Below are 18,868 nucleotides of genomic sequence, written 5' to 3' on the forward strand. Positions count from 1 at the left end.
GCGCTAGCACCAAATTTGGGATGTTAAGCAAACAAGCACTGTAGTAAAGACATAGGAGTTGCATATTTATTTGTCTACTCTGCACTAAGTTAGCCTAAAAGTTAGTACAAATACAGTTTGCTTTGAAAGCCTTTTTGCGTTTAGCATAGCATGTTTTGTTTTTAGCATATAGCATAAGGGTTAAAAACAAAACTGATACAAATAGTTTTCTCTAACTAAATTTATGCTACATATTCCATCGCTTCCACATGAATGATACCTCAAATCATGTTGCTTGTGGAGGAGAGGTTTGCAATTACTATTCAAAGTGAACTTAAAGGGGCTATATGTAAGATTTTTACTTTAATAAAGCATAAAAATACCCCAATATGTTTGCAGATATTTAGGAAACATGTTAAGTTCACCTACTTGTTTCTCAGAAAAACAATGCTACAGCCAGATATTCTACTTTGAAATGTGCGTTCCGCGTCGGAATGACTGTCTTTGTTTTGGTCTGTGCGAAACCGCGTGCTGCCAGTTTATCCAATAGTATTTCAACATCACAGGTTGCCAATTGGCGGAAAACACCACGTATTGCAGCCATGGAAACCAGCAAACAAACTGGGCCAGAGAATCGCAGATTCTACCTGACCTAAAAAGCCTCTGCATCCATCTAAAAATCTATGAACGACAGCATATTAAAACACAGATAAATCAACTCATCAGCTTACAGTGTGTAAGTCTTCTCTTACAGTGTATAAGCTTTTATTGTCAATTGCGCTCACTCTTGTTGCGTGTCCTCAAGCTGGCCACCCGCGTCTTTGAACGAGGGGACGGGGCAAACAATATTTTAAATTTGGACTGCAGTACCTATTTCGACCACTGGGTGTCATTCCTACATAGAGCCCCTTTAAGATTTTTCACCTGCCAGATGAAAAGAAAACCTCTTAGGTTTACAGTGAGTCACATCTAAGATCTTTTGACTCAACACCACCTAACAGCTACATAGAAGTCCCAAATGACGCACTATACTCTTTGCAGTTATTCTATGCATTATGTGTTCGATTTGCTAAATCATGCGCACGATTTATAAATCGAGGGAACGAAATAGTAAATCAGGCGCACGATTTAGCAAATCAAGGGAATTAATTAGTAAACTTGTGCACGATTTAGCAAATCGAGGGAAAGAAACAGTAAATTGTGCACACTATATATAAATCGAGGGAATGAAATAGTAAATCGTGCACATGATTTAGCAAATCGAGGGAACAAAATAGTAAATCGTGCGTACGATTTAGCAAATCGAGGCAATTAATTAGTAAACTTGTACACAATTTAGCAAATCGAGGGAACAAATATACTGTATACTGTATCCATCCAAGTGTAGACAGCGATCAGTGATTATAATGGGTTCTATTTGCTTTTGACGCAACGCAACAACGCTTAGTGGGACGGGGCCTATTTTGCAATGATGTATAACTATTCGTTGGTCTTGCTTTGGAGGCAGTCATATGCAAATGTATTTGCCTGTGTGATATCACAAATCCCACAACATCCAAACGAGCTGTTTTGGAGCTTGATTAAGTAAGGCTTTGTTTATAATGAGGAGGACGTTTTAAGCTCTGAAACTTGCAGGATGTTTTAATGGTACAAAGACCTCTTATCAAGGTAGATCAAGGCAAATTTGATTTCTCATGTCATGACCCCTTTAATGAAATTCCACCTCAAATGTCCTCCTAAAGCAAAATGATAACACCTATTTTGTTTTCTCTCTCTTTTGCTTTGTTTGATGCCTGCGGCTGCATCTCAACTAATCTAGATCAACAACAGTTTGAAGAGCGTGCACACACACCTACACACATACACTCATATCGGGGAGGAGAAAGACATGCTTATATTGCTGTCCGAAGATGTTTGTGAGGATGTTTTCAGGTATGATGCCCGAGGGTTTACAGCAGCTCAGTTTCACACTAATCAACACAATCCGTTCCTTCTACACATTTAAACAAGGTTTTACACTGTACACCGCTGTATGCGCTTGCGGGGCTTTTTTCTGCATCCACATCCGTACAATGCATCCCATGAAGAAATAGACATTTGAAGAGTGAAAGTAATAAATGAATTTATCAGGTTTTATGAACTAATAAACATAACCATAGTTTACATTACCACACCTCCAGACTGCACTAAACCGGTTTGTTTGAACAGGAGCAGGATGGTTCATGTGAACTTTGATCATCATTATTAATATTAATATAAGGCGAAGTGCTGTTTCTCAGAAACAGTCTGGGCAGTCAGTTGTGAAAGGTGGACCTTGATATTATTTTTTTTTCCTGTGGAGTTTTATCGTATCCTTATCAAATGCTCTGCACAGATCACACAACCACAGTTAATGTGAGGTCAAACGTGTAGAGTATGGTACTGCTCAAATGGAGTCACAAATTGCAGCTTTTATACCTATAATTAATATTTACATTGACTTTAACTAATTTTTTTTACTTATTAACACTTGGTTTGTTTAGCAGCTGCATGCTGAGGTAAAGAATTATGCATTTGGAGGCAAAAATGGACCCTGTTAAAGGGTTAGTTCACCCAAAAATTAAAAATTTATTAGTCATTAATTACTCACCCTCATGTCGTTCCACACCCGTAAGACCTTCGTTCATCTTCAGAACACAAATAAAGATATTTTTGATAAAATCCGATGGCTCAGTGAGGCCTGCATTGCCAGCAAGATAATTAACACTTTCAATGCCCAGAAAGCTACTAAAGATGTATTTAAAACAGTTCATGTGACTACAGTGGTTCGACCTTAATGTTATGAAGCGACGAAAATATTTTTTTTGCACCAAAAAAACAAAATAACAACTTTATGACAATATCTAGTGATGGGCGATTTAGCTTAAAAGCTTTACAAATCTTTTGTTTCGAATCAGTGGTTCGAAACGTGTATCAAACTGCCGAAGTCACGCCCTCCAGTGGTGAACCATTGAAATTCCGAAACACTTATCACGTAACAAAGCCTCGTTTACTGAAATCATGTGACTTTGGTGCTCTGAACCACTGATTCAAAACAAAAGATTCGTAAAGCTTCATGAAGCAGTTTTGAAATCTCCATCTTCCCCCATGGAACAAAAAAGGAACTATTTTGCGTAATGTCCATACAATAAAAGCATAAAAATGACAAAAAGCAAATTTTTAAATTTTGTACATTTTGTTAAAATTTAAAAATTGGTAATTTTGTGTCATTTTTATTAGTTTTTTTTATTAGTTTAATTTATTTTTAATTCAGTTTAAGTTTTAGTTTTATTATTTCCATTTAGTAATTTTAGTTTTACAACTTATTTTATTTCTTATTTGTTTAGTTTTTTTTATATCTCATATTCATGTTTTATTTTTATTTCAGCTTTATTTTAATTGACACTTTTTTGTTTTTTTTTTAATATACTTAGAGTTAATAATATTAATCCTGCCATAAATTATACTCCAGAATCCAAATAACTAATGGTGTTTTCCATCCATGTGTGGATTTTAGCAAATAATGACTTGATTTTTGGACTGTTCTTCACACGAAGCTATCATATGACTTTAGAGGGCTTGCAATAAAGTGCACAGACTTGCATGGACAACTTTTATGGTGTTTTTGTGGCATTTTGGGAGCTCGACGGTCTCGTTTCACATTTACTTTCATTATATTGAAAAGAGCAGCTTGGACATTCTGCAAAACATCTCCTTTTATGTTCTACGGAAGAAAGAAAGGCATACAAGTTTGGAACAATGTGTAAGCGAATAAATGATGACAGGATTTAATTGCATGCATGTTTCAGACAATTAAAAGCCATATTCTGAGAACACTTTGGGGTGTTTGGACAGAGGGGATGGATGATAGTAAGAAAAGAATGTGTGTAGAGACCAATATAGAGGAGTATGTGAGCCAAAGACACAGTGCAAGAGAGAAAGAGGAGGTAGGAAAAGTGCTCTCCACTCACTTTCTGCCCAGTGAGCAGTGCCTTGTTACTCTTTGAACACTTGGCCCATTTATTTCTGCTAAGTCGTGAGATTCTGAGTCGGCCAGTGAAGACTCTAGTGGCTCTTTCCATGAAACATTAACGAGTTCCTGGGGTTAAAGGGATGCCTCGAAATCACTGCTGATTGCAGTATGTGTGTATATGGGTGTGCGATTCCGCGAATGTGTGTGTATGCGAACATTAATATACACCATTGATAGAAATACATAAAGGGATGAGCAAAGGTGTGCACATACAGATAAATCCACACACTGCATTCGGTTGTGAGATTTTAACATCCTGATCATTGTGAGCACACTTTTCTCTCCATAGGCAGTCTGACTGCAGGACACAAGGTTATTAATCTACGCTGCCTCTGCCACCCACCACCCCTCGCTCCTGCAGGGCGACTGTTGATGACACGTACAGATCATGACGCCCACGGGCCAATCACAGAGCTCATCCTCAGCGCTTCACAATCCTGCTGCAGTCGGCACTGCCCACTCCACACACTCCACACACTCCACACACACTCCACATTCACACGTGTTTCTTCCCTAGAGTACATAAAACACAACCTGGTGGAAAGATTTTGTATTTCTTACCGGATAGAGAGTCTGTTATTCCCAAAAATTCTTCATACAGTGGACTACCAGTAAAATTGATAAAAATTTGGAAGTAAAAATTATTCAGACACTTTGACCTGACCATGTTTTGCTTAAGTGTTATCTGACATAATTAAGATAATTTTTTTCTAAAACAGTTTAACTCTGAGATCTTGTCATATATTATTAGCATTTTTAAACTATAGTGAATAAACTGTATTAATGAATGAAATATTCAAGGTGTCTGAATAAATTTTGGTTTGACTCTCTCTCTCTCTCTCTCTCTATATATAGAGATATATATATAATTTTATTATTATTATTATTATATATTTTTGCTGCAGCATCCAAGGAGTGATTGGGGGTTAGGTGCCTTGCTCAAGGCTGTAGGTAATGAGAGTGGAAGAGAGCACTGGTCATTCACTCCCCCACATACATTTCCTGCCGGTACTGAGACTCGAACCTACGACCTTCGGTTACAAGCCTGACTCTCTAACCATTAAGCCACAACTGCCAGACTAATACATGCACGCATTAGTGTTTTACTGAGTGCTGGTGTGTATTTGGGTTAGTTTTCTTTCTTTCTTTCTTTCTTTCTTTCTTTCTTTCTTTCTTTCTTTCTTTTATCTGTCTGTCTCTTTCTTTCTTTCTTTTATGTCTGTCTCTTTCTTTCTTTCTTTTATCTGTCTGTCTCTTTCTTTCTTTCTTTTATCTGTCTGTCTCTTTCTTTCTTTCTTTCTTTTTCTTTCTTTCTTTCGTCTGTCTATTTCTTTCTTTCTTTCTTTCTTTTATCTGTCTGTCTGTCTCTTCTTCTTTCTTTCTTTCTTTCTTTTATCTGTCTGTCTGTCTCTTTCTTTCTTTCTTTTATCTGTCTGTCTCTTTCTTTGTCTGTCTGTCTCTTTCATCTGTCTGTTTCTTTCTTTCTTTCGTCTGTCTATTTCTTTCTTTCTTTCTTTCATCTGTCTGTCTCTTTCTTTCTTTCTTTCTTTCTTTCATCTGTCTGTCTCTTTCTTTCTTTTTCTTTCGTCTGTCTGTCTATTTCTTTCTTTCTTTCTTTCTTTTTTCTTTCTTTCATCTGTCTTTCTTTCTTTCTTTCTTTCTTTCTTTCTTTCTTTCTTTCTTTCTTTCAGACCCAAACACTGAAAACTGTACAGTCACTTAGACTATACTTTGTATGATGGACATTTTTCAAATGTATCAAGATATTTTTTTAATATTTTTTTTTTTTTCATCAAAACACCTATAGTCCCAGGCTCATGAAAAAGAAAAACGTTTCATTAAATTATTATTTAAAAAAACTATTATACATAATATTTTTGGATTATTTATTTTATTTTTATTTTTTTCAAAAAGAAAAGAAAGGTGTTTTGAAATATATTTAATTTTTAAAATAACTTTTGTATTTCAACTCCACTGTCAGCTAGGGAATAACCATGCAGGAAACAGTTGGGTTGTGCATTTAAATAACTAACTCATTTAGTAATAAGTAAACTTATTTAGCAGTTTGGCATAATATTTTATTATTTTAAAAAAAATAAATAAATAAATAAATAAACAAATGGTGTTACAAAAAAAAAAATGCTTTTGAAAACGGTTTTGAAAATAATGATTAAGATGTTTAAACCAAATGTTTCAAGGCTTGTACTACATTCTCATGATTGAATGATTAGGGTTAGATATATGGTCAAGACTAAATTTGTCTGATTAGAAATATTGTTTCAGTATCATGATGATGATGATCTGGAACAAATCTTAGCAAAATAAGAATACACTTCAGATTTGGTCTCCTAGGTGTGTACACACTAATAAATCTCCACGTAGAAGCCTCCTTAAATGCTGATCTGAGATCAGCTGCATGAATGCTGTAAATTATATATGAAACATTGCAAAACTGATATCAGATCAGTATAAAATGTGACCTCTAGGCCACTATATTAGTGCATTTAGTGAGTAACTTTTAGGTCCGTAACTTTTAACTCTCTGAACTGGAAACTAGATGCGGGCTTTGCACAAATAATATAAACAAATAAATAAATAAATAAAGAAGCGATTACTACAGCAGGGAGTTAATTAACAGCTTATTTCTGTTTGATAGGAGAATAATGTGCTGTAATTTTACCTTGATGCAATATAAAACTGCAAGCTGCCACTGCCTTACTGTATAATTAACACCTGTGTCTAGTGGCCACTAGGACCTCAGCATCTATTAATGCCAAAAAAACACACAATACTACAATTAAAGGCACTGTTATTAGACATTAAACCGGGTTGGTATATAGCGGGTGGTAAATTGGTCCGCTTTTACCTTTAATTGCCTCAGAAATTACGAGGAGGGATTATATTAATGTTTTTAAATGTAATATAGAGGAAATGAGGAGTGCTGAGGCTAATGTTATGGCCCAATTTGTCTGTTTTGTCGGCACTTTTATGCCGAACAGAAAAAAAAGTCTCCTTGTGTCTTGGACTGTATTCCTCTGAGCATCCAGAGGTCAAATTAAAATGTAAAACACATCGTTATATTAAGTCTTCTCGTAATGTCTATGATTTGTAATGTCTATGACGTAATGTGAGTTTTACAGATACCCACAAAGATTAAATTAGACATCTCTGTCCTGTATTTCATGTCACATCTAAAGCACATCTGTGTCCCAATTCGCATATTAGATTAGAAGTGCATCCCAAATCATAGCAGTTGAAAATATGATTTGAGCCTAAAAGTAAAGTAAAATGCTATTAAAATTTCCTTAGAAAATAAAGTGATGTAAAGTTTGATTTTACATTTACAGTTGATTTATCTGTTTCGACGACCGTTTTTGATGAAGTGTTTCTTCGATTCTTCAGTGTAGACAGCTTCAAGCTGTTGTGATGCGTCATTGGTCGGTTCCATGGTGTTACATTAAATCTCTCTTTCTGTTCTTCCTTTTCTTTTGTCCACAACAATCCTCTGCCCGTCCTTTGGGTATGGCCATCAATGCCCTCATTCCCACGCTGTGTGTGTATCATCTTTTCTCTGCTCCAATAATGGCAGAACTCCACATCAGCATCTGCCTTCATTAAAAGTAATTACAGTCTTGCTCATATTGGGCTCACAGACAGAGTGTTTCGGCCCACTAGAGCTGACTCAGGATCAGGGAGACCCCTCGACCCCAGGCAGACCTGTTCACTAGTCAATAAACAAGAACAAGCACAAGTTATAAAGCTCGAAATAAACTTGTTTGTTGTATATCGTGAACGATTGAGACCAATACAAATCAATAAATCATGGGCTTTGTTCATTTAAAGAATCACCTCAAGAGTCATTTGTTTGCAAATCAGACAACACTGGTCGAGTCAGTGCCAGCACTAGTGTTTTACTAAGGCCACATTCACACAGCAACTGAATACTGTTGCAGTCCTGTGTTTGAGTCCAGTTACGTTCACACACAGGGCTGCTCCCCTCAGATTTGTGTTCTACATTCGACTCAAATGCTCCACTCTTCACCCAGATATAAAGCTGCTGCCGGGTAATGAAGATCTGACGAATTAACTCGTGGCTTGATTGGACTCTTTTCGTGTCAAATGTGAAGCTTTTCAGTTTTATGGACGTCGCCATCTTTGATATTACTTTGGTCACTGTCGTTATTTGTAAGGGAATACGGACTTGACTCATGTCATTTATGTCTGGTGTTTGTTAAAAATAGATTCTCAAACCATACACTCTAAAAAATGCTGGGTTAAAAACAACCCAAGCTGGGTTGAAAATGGACAAACCCAGCGATTGGATTGTTTTAACCCACTGGTTGGGTTAAATGTTTGCCCAAAGTGCTGGGCAGTTTTATTTAACCCAACTATTGTTTAAAAATGTATATATGGCTGGCTGAAAATGAACCCAAAATAGGTTGGAAATTAAAAATCAGACACATAATTACTAGATGCAACAATAATAATCAAAAGGTGAACATTTATTAATAAGCAATTTAAGAAATGTTTATTGTTTATTATTCATTAAACTTATTATTACGTTAATTTATTAAACATACTAATAAGTGTTCATTTCCAACATACTTTGGGTTCATTTTAAACAAACAATACAGTATTTTTTAAACAATATTAATATAGATTTAGATGCACCTTCTGGCACTTTCATATCCAGATGAGACCATCGTTATATTAAAGGGTTATTTCACCCAAAAATGAAAATAATGTAATTTATTACTCACCTTCATGTTGTTTCACACCCGTAAGACCTTTGTTAATCTTCGGAACGCAAATTAAGATATTTTTGTTGAAATCCAATGGCTTAGTGAGGCCTGCATAGCCAGCAATGACACTTCCTCTCTCAAGATCCGTTAATGTACTAAAAACATATTTAAATCAGTTCATGTGAGTACAGTGGTTCAATATTAATATTATAAAGTGACGAGAATATTTTTGGTGCGCCAAAAAAACAAAATAACGACTTACATAGTGATGGCCGACTTCAAAACACTGCTTCATTAAGCTTCGGAGCGTTATGAATCTTTTGTGTCGAATCATGATTTGGATCACGTGTCAAACCGCCAAACTGCTAAAATCGTGTGACTTTGGCGCTCCAAACCGCTGATTCGACACGCTGATTCATAACGCTCCGAAGCTTCATGAAGCAGTGATTTGAAATCGGCCATATACTATATAAGTCGTTATTTTGTTTTTTTGGCGCACAAAAAATATTCTCGTCGCTTTATAATATTAATATTGAACCACTGTACTCACATGAACTGATTTAAATATGTTTTTAGTACATTAATGGATCTTGGGAGAGGAAGTGTCATTGCTGGCTATGGAGGCCTCACTGAGCCATTGGATTTCAACAAAAATATCTCAATTTGCGTTCCAAAGATTAACAAAGGTCTTACGGGTGTGAAACAACATGAGGGTGAGTAATAAATGACATTATTTTCATTTTTGGGTGAACTAACCCTTTAAGACTCGTTTGTTTCTCAGAATCTTAGCTTTTTCTTTGAAATGACTCTAAACTGATTTAATTAATATTAATTAATAGTTTAGCTTCATTTGAGCTGTTCATATCCAACAAAAACGCTAGTGGTTCACTCTTTTGATTCACATTGGCGCAAAAATTCTGATGTTCACAAATTGTTAATAGAATGTCAAAAGTCATTTATGTCTAGTATTTCGAATTCAGACCATTGTTTTGTAAAGACTTGATTTGTTTCTAAGAATCTTTCCTTTGAAATGATTCGAAACTGTCAGTCTTTCAATAGTTTAGATTCATTTGAGCCGTTTGGATCCAACAAAAACAGTAAACTCTGGTTGGTGGAAACTAACACACAACCTAGATTTAGTTGTCTCAGTCCTCCAGTGGGTTACACACAAACAGTGGGGTCATGAGGCGGAAATCTCAGCATTCATTTGGGCTTTTATTTACAACTTCCATCGCGCCCCATTTCTCTCTCTCTTTCTCACTGTTGAGCGATGAAAAGCACCAGAGTCCGGTTTCGCCCGCCGGCCATATGCCTTTGTCAGGCGTTCATCTCATCCCTTGTTCCGCCGTTCGGAAATTCCAAAGGTGAATTAAATACAGTATACCGCCCCCATCTCTCTGCCCTCCCTTCTTCTACCTTTTTGTCCTTTCTCGGTTTACTGTTCAACGTGAAATCGGACAGTAATATTTACTCTTCAGTGAATCAAAGGAGATGCTCTGCCTGTTTTTTTTTTCCCCCCTTCTTGTGCACAAATCTGATACTTTTTCCCGAGACGCTCTGTCAAAGCAAAGAAAAGACACTGTTCCTTTCTTTTTTTATCCATGTTTCGTCTGAAAAGGAGAAATGCAAAATGCAATAATGCGTCCGGTTGCATGGAGCTGGGGAGTGCTCGACTGACCCTCTTTGTGGAAAACATGATCTCTCTGGGCTTGTTCTCACAGGCAATCTGTGTTGTGTGTGTTGTTTGGTCTCTATTTCTATCTCTTCCTGCTATTCTTTTTTTTTTTGCTCTATTCTCCTTTGTATGTTCGTAGACATACAATCACAGGAGCACTTCGTATGTGAGGATCAAGTGGAATTGGGTTGTATAAGCATGTTTGGTTGGGGAAGTAAGTACTGGAATAAATATTTCTTGGGATAATAATAAATAATAATATTTATTTAATATATGTAGCTCCAATGTACATTTGCACAATAGTTTTGTTACAAATCTTTAACAAGCAGTTTGTTAAATTTTGTTTTATTTTATTTAAGTGTAACAACCCAAATGTACATTAGTTTCACATTCTATTATTGTGCACTCTAAAAAATGCTGGGTTGTTTCAATTCAAATTTGGGTCAAAAATGAACAAACACAACAGTTGGGTTAAGTTTTTATTACATTTTTGGTATCACTTTAGTTTAGGGTCCAATTCTCACTATGAACTTGCTTATTAGCATGCATATTACTATGATATTGGCTGTTTATTACTACTTATAAAGCACATATTAATGCCTTATTATGCATGACCACCATATTCTACATCCCATAATCTTACCCAATACCTAAACTTAACAACTAACTATTAATAAGCAATAATTAGGATTTCATTAAGGCAAAAGTCATAGTTAATAATTAGTTAAAGGTGAGAATTGGACCCTAATCTAAAGTGTGACCAAATTTTCGGTTGGGTTTTTCCATATTTGACCCAAATTTGGGTTGAAACAACCCAGAATTTTTTAGAGTGTGCCATTTGAAATGAATTCTGCCTTTAACAAGCAAACTATTTGTGAAAAGTTCTTGAATTTTTCTTCAACATCACCATTATATTGACTGAAATCCTTCACTCAGAAAGGCCTGCTGACACTATATGGATAGTTTCAGTCCTGGCTTTTGTCACTGCAAAGCCTACACACCCATTAACTACTATTAAACTATATCTTCTAGCAGAAGAAATGAATTTTAGTTTACAAAATTGGACCTGTTTTTAAAAACATTTTATAAAAATTTTTTAAAACCAAAAAGGCATTCGAATCTGAGCTGCAAACCATTGTATATTTCTCATCTGAAGCCATTTCAGCCTATGAATGAACCAAAAATAAGGTACATCGACATGCCCGATATTTGCTGACCTGTAACAGAATCCAAGGCCGCAATCTCAGGTGCTTGTGCCTCCATGTCTTTTACTTGGGTCTTTAAGGTTTCATTACCGTGGTAAAGACAGGAAAGTTAAACGCAGTGAAACAGAGAGCCTCTGAATGCTGAAAAGAATCCATTGATGTAACGCTCACTGACTCTGAGATCAAAAGAAGCTCCTTTGGATCAATTTTTCCTTTGCTTTGGAATCTACCTTTTCTCATACCACTCTTTAATTAAATGGGACATTGTTGTCTAGGTATGAAAAAGGGCCAATTCAGGCACGTCATCGCAGAGGAATCCAGGACTGGCCCGTACCTGACCCCCCTCAAGACTACAAAAGCCCCCGTCCACCCCGTCGGCTCACCTCCTCACTTCCAAACCAGGTGAACCATTAGCGACTGAGATGGACCTGTCAGATCTTGAGAACGAGGGAGTATTGGGCGAGGAAAGGAGGATAGATGTGTTCTCCTCTCCTCAGGACGTGCCCGAGCGCCCTCCATTCATGCGGCAGGGGGGTGATACCTTGAGTGTTCAAAGCAGGAGTTTGAAGCAGAGAGACTTGTAGATCTGAAGGGCCATATGAAAGGCAAACAATAAGCAATCTGTTTGTCCACCCCTGCAAAACGGCACTCGCCTTTCATCCGCCGGCTCCCATTTCCGCGGGTCGCGACTTTCCTCAAACATCAATTACTGTTACATACGCCGTTTGATCTCAGGGCTTCTCCTTGACATAGTATCGGGAGGCGGGAGGGGGTCTTATAATGTGTGTGCTAAGACAATGCACCAATTGTGAGTGCTTTTTCCCCCTTTCTTTATTTTTCTACTCTTTGTATTCTGTAGAAACGTGCGTGTTTAGTTTGCATGATTTATTTGGACCTCACAGGAAATGATATGATGCCTCTCCACTACTTCAGCACAGAAAAAAACTCTGAGGGGCTCTTCTACAAAATGTTACAACTAAAGAGCTGTTTACACCACACCGCTTTCAACTAAAAACGGAAAACTTTTTCTGCGTTTTGGCCATTCTTTTAACACGACAACTGCGTTTTGTGGGCCTGAAAATGCAAACTTTTGAAAATGGGTTTCAAAGTGCAAGATTTTGAAAACGATATCGTTATCGTCTGTGTAAACTACGGAAATGTGAAATTGTGAAAACAGTGACATCAGGCACGTAGTGTTTCTTTACAAAGTGACATCGCCAACTACTGGCCTGGCATGAATAATACAGCGTTTTTAATCGTTTTCAATGATCTGTGTGAACGGAGATCGTTTTGACAACGTTGTCATCTGTACGCAAAAAAACTCGAAGGAAGAACTTCTCTGTTTTTAGTACACTGTTGTCAGGTAAACGTACCCTAAGCATTAAAACCGTTGTTTGCTTTATTCATCTTTAATCTGTGCCATAATAAAATATTTAGAATACTGTCATTCTAAAACTTCTAAACATTCATTATGTTTTGTGTAATTTTATCATGTTAAAAGTTACCCATAATAATTTATAATATTATATTATAAAATAGTTTATAATTATATTACTGTTTATCATTATATAAATTATAATGTATTATAATAATTATACATTATATAATAATATTAATATTAAAATATAAATATTATAACTATCAATAAAAATATTGCTAATATTATAGCTGTTAAATATTTAACTGTTTAAAAAACTGTACACACACACTTTGTTTCTTAATTAAAATATTTAAAAAAAATGATTATATACACTACCTTTTAAAAGTTTGGGGTTTGTAAGATATTTTTTTAAATAAATTAACTTCAGCAACTTGATCAAAAGTGATAGTATATTAGCTATTATATTGTTTATATTTGTTATAGATTATTTATTTATTTATTAAATAAAATCTAATAATAATTAATTAATATTTTTCTTAAAAAAATGTACTGACAATTGTTTAAATCCACACAGCTGTCACTTAAAGTAGGCAACAAAAAGGAATTCATAAAAGTTGAATCAATTATTATTATTATTATTATTATTATTATTTTACTTTACTGTTGGCATGGCTGACTGCATAAAAATACTCAGATGCTTGCCTTTTTGTTTAAATACAAGCCAAGAAGTAGATTCATTTATCTCCCCAACTACCCCCAAGTTCAGCATATCCACAACTTGTATTTTTCGAAGTATGAATAATTTGCCAGTTTATTTAGCTTGCCGGCTGTCGCAGAAAGCAAAAACCAGTCGTGTCGTTGTTAATTTTCACCCGTAAGAGCTCATCAGGGGAGCTCACGGCCCTCTGGGGAGCAGAAGTGCCCTGTGCTTCCAAATCCATGCCGAACATGTGAAACAGAGGATAAAGGAATTTTCTCCGGCCTTCTTTTCTGCGCTAGTTCACGTATTCCGTTGGAGGCTAAATTTTTAATGAATTAGATCAAGGTGACATCCATTGTCTGAACCTGGGGAAAAAGACACAGGACGTGGGCCATCACTTCCTCCCAACCTGATTTGTGGGGAAATTTCGAGAGCGGAGTGCGAGAAGGCATCGCGTCGTCACTTAATGAATTACTTAATGTGTCCCTCCGTTGTTTAATTGAATTAATTAGGGGCCTAATTGGGCTGAGTGATGATGGCTTCCAGGGCTGAGGAGCCCTTGATGAGCGGAGGGTACAGTTCTGGAAGTGTGTGTGAGACAGTGAGTAACACTGGGAAATCCTCGTGGGACACACACACTCTCTCACACTAGCACAGGACCACGAGCAGAAGGCCTTCTGGGAGTAGATCCCTCCCTCCTCTTCCAGAGGGCCACATTCTGCCGGTGGGCGGCAGTCACGACCAGTACTGATTAGGGATGTGCAAAACTACGGATTTTCAGTATGGATGGGTTCCCAACTTATGTGCTTTAGTAACATTTATTAACACACAGAAGAAGCACATCAGAGAGCTTCTCCTTCATGAAATCTGATCACGAGATGCATTTGAGACGCATGTAAATACCAGGTGAACAGTGATTTGTGTCGGCTGTTTATTTGAGATCGGATCTCCCGAGACGGATGTTAGTACCAGGTGTAAAGTATGTTACCAGGTACACTTACCTCTGTGTGTGTGTCTTTGTGTCTTTGTGTTCTCCACAGGATTGACAGCAGCAGCCATGGCTGAAGCAATGAAACTCCAGAAAATGAAACTGATGGCCATGAACAACATTCACGGAGCAGGAAGCCAGAACGGTACAGAGTCAGAGAACGAGGAGCTGAACTCCAGTGCAGGTCAGAAGCACACGTACACACACAGACACAGACACACACACATACACACACACACACACACACACACACAGGTTTCTTTCGCTATCCTACTGAGGACATTCCATAGACGTAATGGTTTTTATACTGTACAAACTGTACATTCTATCCCCCACACTACCCCTACTCCTAAACCTACCCATCACAGAAAACTGTCTGCATTTTTACATTTTTGATAAAACATTTAGTATATTTTTAAAGCTATTTTAAATGCGGACTCATGAAATGTCCTCATAAAACACGTTTATGTCATAATACCATTGTAATACCATCATTATTCAAATTTGTGTCCTCATAAGTCACACACACACACACACACACATATGTATATATATATATATACACAAGATTAAAATGTGACGAGATTTCTTGTCGAGGTGAAAAACTGTTTCGTGATATTGCCATGACGCAGTGTGAGGGTGAAATTAGGACAGAATATTCCACCACTACGTTTACATTACGCGTCCACTATCGTTTTGCTTTTTATAGAAATAAAAAACATTTAATTCAGTTAGATAATGGTCAGTTGGATTCAGTTCCATCCAGCTCATCCAACACAAGCTGCAGAGTCGTACGTAGTGCAGCAGGAATCAGAGTTCACTGATCACATGACGAGAGTAAGGCGAGATGACTGACAAGACCATGTCAGAGGATCCGTTGCGCAACAGAGCTTATAGCGTCTGACAAATGTCATGCTTGAGGAAAAATATGGTCTTTAAATATTGAGAGAATAAGAGAAAACTGTTATTCATTTTCATTTATACTGTTTTATTTCTATGATCAATTTGTGGAAAGGAGTTCAGTTAAGAGGTTAAAAGTTGTAGAAGCTCATAATTCATGTACAGTAAGATCTGAAGAGACTCATGCAAAATTATACAGGAGAGAAGCCAGTCAGTTGAGTTTGTGGCAAAACCTTTTACAGTGTTTGAGTAATGTTGTCTTTTACTGCATATAATAATTCATACTCAGAAAGAAGAACTGTAATTACATTCATTACAAGATTAGTTAAAACATTTCAAAATGCACCTGCAGACTTTCTTTGAGCATTTTTCTAATTTTAACTAATCTTTGAGCATTTCTTAAAAATACTTAAATATATATAGTAAAAGTAAGTTAACTTTATTATATACACTACTGTTCAAAACCTTGGGGTCTATAAGATTGTTTTTTAATAAAATAAAACTTTTATTCATTAAAAACGCATTAAATTGATCAAAACTGACAGTAAAGACATAATTTTACAAAATATGTCTAAATATATATCTAATATCTAATCAAATAATTCTGAACAAAATGTGTCACTATTTCCACAAAAATATTAAGCAACACAACTGTTTTTAACATTGAAATATAATAATAAATGTTTCTCAAGCAGCAAATCAGCATATTCGAATGATTTCTGAAGGATCATGTGACACTGAAGACTGGAGTGATGATGCTGAAAATTCAGCTTTGCATCACAGGAATAAATTACATTTTCAAATATTTTCATATAGAAAACAGTAATTTCACCTTTTCGAATAAACACAGCCAAAAACATAAGTGTGTCTACAAAAATTATATATAAACCAAAATTTGTATGAAATAAATTAATTAGTGAGATTTATTATTGAGTATTTATGATTGATAATTTGACTGTTTTAAAAAAAATAAAAATAACTAAAATAATATTTCTTCTTCAAAAAAGTACTGATAATAGTTGTTAACGACTGTTATTCTATAACAATTCTATTAAGAAAAATCTGAATTGGAATCATAGAGTTGTCAAATTCATTGCAATTCCCATTCCCCATGCACTTGCATGTTATTATAAAACAAGCAAAACTTTAATAATAGTTTTATCAAATGCACGTTTGGCTAGTTTTCACTATTCTAGTGTCTAGATTTGCTGTGTTCTCACAAATGCTTGGCCTATGAGTTATTACACCTGCCATAGTTCAGTAGAATCACTATTGAGCTCCTCATCTGGTAATCGAATACATCAAATCCATTGCAACAGCAGAACACATTTCTGATGTGCAGGGGTACACAGCCATTAGCTTTGACCAGTTTATGACTCACTAGCTTTGAATCACTTACCAGCGCAGGCCATAGATATTCACAATATGAAAATAAAGAGCACTGTTAGGAAGCGTTCAACAATCTAATCACTTCAACACACGCGCGCACACACAGGCACGTGACCTGAGGTAATGGGTTCTTACCCACGCAGCCCTCTCTTTTCTGCTGAGCTTTATTGAGGCTAATGACGTCTTTAATGTTCCCCACCTGACTGTGCATTTAGATTGTGATGTTACCATCACTGCACACACACACACACACACACAGTAAAATGTCATTCTTTATTATCACAGTCAACAACTGCGAGCACAGACACAAATGCCATCCGTTGTTATTGCCAAGACCAATAACGCTTACACACACACCCACACGTGAACAGAAACACAGTGCGTGTGTGTGAATATGTAGAGGGAGATATTAATACCAGCAATTCACTCATCATATCAGTTTGCAAAGGTTTTAAAATTGTGTATTCAAATGTTTAAACATGAAACAAAAAAGGGAGAAAAAACAGACATATAAGTGTGAATATGTGTGACATATTCTTACCATATAAACTCTTCTGATGTTTTTCATATCCACAATATATATATATATATATATATATATATATATATATTAAACATTACAGTAAATAATAGTCACTAAATTCAAAAGATGATATTCATTTCTCACTCCTCTCCAGTTTCAAGTTTAAGTCGTTCAGTCCTCATTAAAAATCACAGCCAATCAGAACACTTTGTAATATACAGTTAAGATTTGAACCAATTAGATTTCGCTGTAGGTGGGACTATCCAGACTAACCAACAAAATGTTTTAGGACTGTTTACAGAGTTTTAATGTAGTTTAAGTAAATTAAAAATCTAATTATGTGCAATCACGAGTCAATAGTAAATCCCGCCTTCTTTAATTTGATTGGCCATCTCAAACATTTTGACATTGACGAGCGCTGTTAGACTGCTGCAATAAGCCAGAGCACGCTAAATAGATTAATCATTTTGAGTTATGTGAGCATTCGGCTGGGCCAACGGAACACGTAAATGTACTATAATTCGTTCTTTATATATTAGCAATAGGCCTGTCCACATTGTCCAGCGGCCCAGAACTCCCGGCGCTCCAGATGGCCAGTCCGCCCCTGGATGTGGCTCATCAAGTCGGAATCAATGACAGAACTACGGCTTACCAAAAAGCTGTTCCTACTGTAGATCAGCACTTGAGACTGTGAATACAAATCACCTTTGAATTCGGTCCATGCGTACAGCAGCGTGTGGAGAGAAACAGAGTGTGTGTAGTGACAGAAAGATGATGGCGAGAGAATAGAGAGCAGGAAAGAGGAGGAAGAACCAGTGCCAGGGGTGGAGAGAACACGTCTGTCTCGCACTCAATCACACATCCTCTAATGTACTCTGGCTGCCGATAGAGCTAATGTTGATGATGAGAGAGATAGAGAGAACTGCATCAATGGAAGCTGAGAATCACACAGAGTCAAATTTCACTCCTGTTTGCGGATGTCAGCGTGCTGAGTGAACAACAGTCCTGGGCCGTGAAACACAGTAAGCACAGACCCAGCACTATAGGCGTTTGTTTGTGTGGTGTCAGATCTGATAAGGTTGACACTTCAGGGCTAGATTAACTCTTTCTGATGGCTTTTTGAATTTCAAATCAGGGTGAATTACCATTTGCAGCCATTTTTTCTTCCATAATGTCATGTATTTAAGAACAAAACAAGTTAGTCAACAAAAATTTTTTTTTTAGACTTGTACCTGAATATCTAAAGCTGCTTTTCCACCGAAATTACCTGCCACAATTTGTCCCAGGAGCTATTTTTTCCAGGAACTTTTTTTCCTCTTCAGACCTGTTGTGGTC

General features: G+C 36.4%; 1 protein-coding gene across 2 annotated transcripts in view; it reads left to right on the forward strand.

Annotated features, from left to right (window-relative positions):
- The window catches only part of dacha (dachshund a), a 182,796-nt gene that overhangs the window by 106,425 nt on the left and 57,503 nt on the right, over positions 1–18,868 (forward strand). For both annotated transcript variants that reach the window (XM_051877524.1, XM_051877523.1), the window contains exon 3: positions 14,774–14,905. In XM_051877524.1, coding sequence (XP_051733484.1) covers positions 14,774–14,905 — 132 coding nt within the window. The remainder of the gene's footprint in view (positions 1–14,773; positions 14,906–18,868) is intronic.

This window comes from Ctenopharyngodon idella, chromosome 21, assembly GCF_019924925.1.
Source record: "Ctenopharyngodon idella isolate HZGC_01 chromosome 21, HZGC01, whole genome shotgun sequence".
NCBI classification, from domain to species: domain Eukaryota; kingdom Metazoa; phylum Chordata; class Actinopteri; order Cypriniformes; family Xenocyprididae; genus Ctenopharyngodon; species Ctenopharyngodon idella.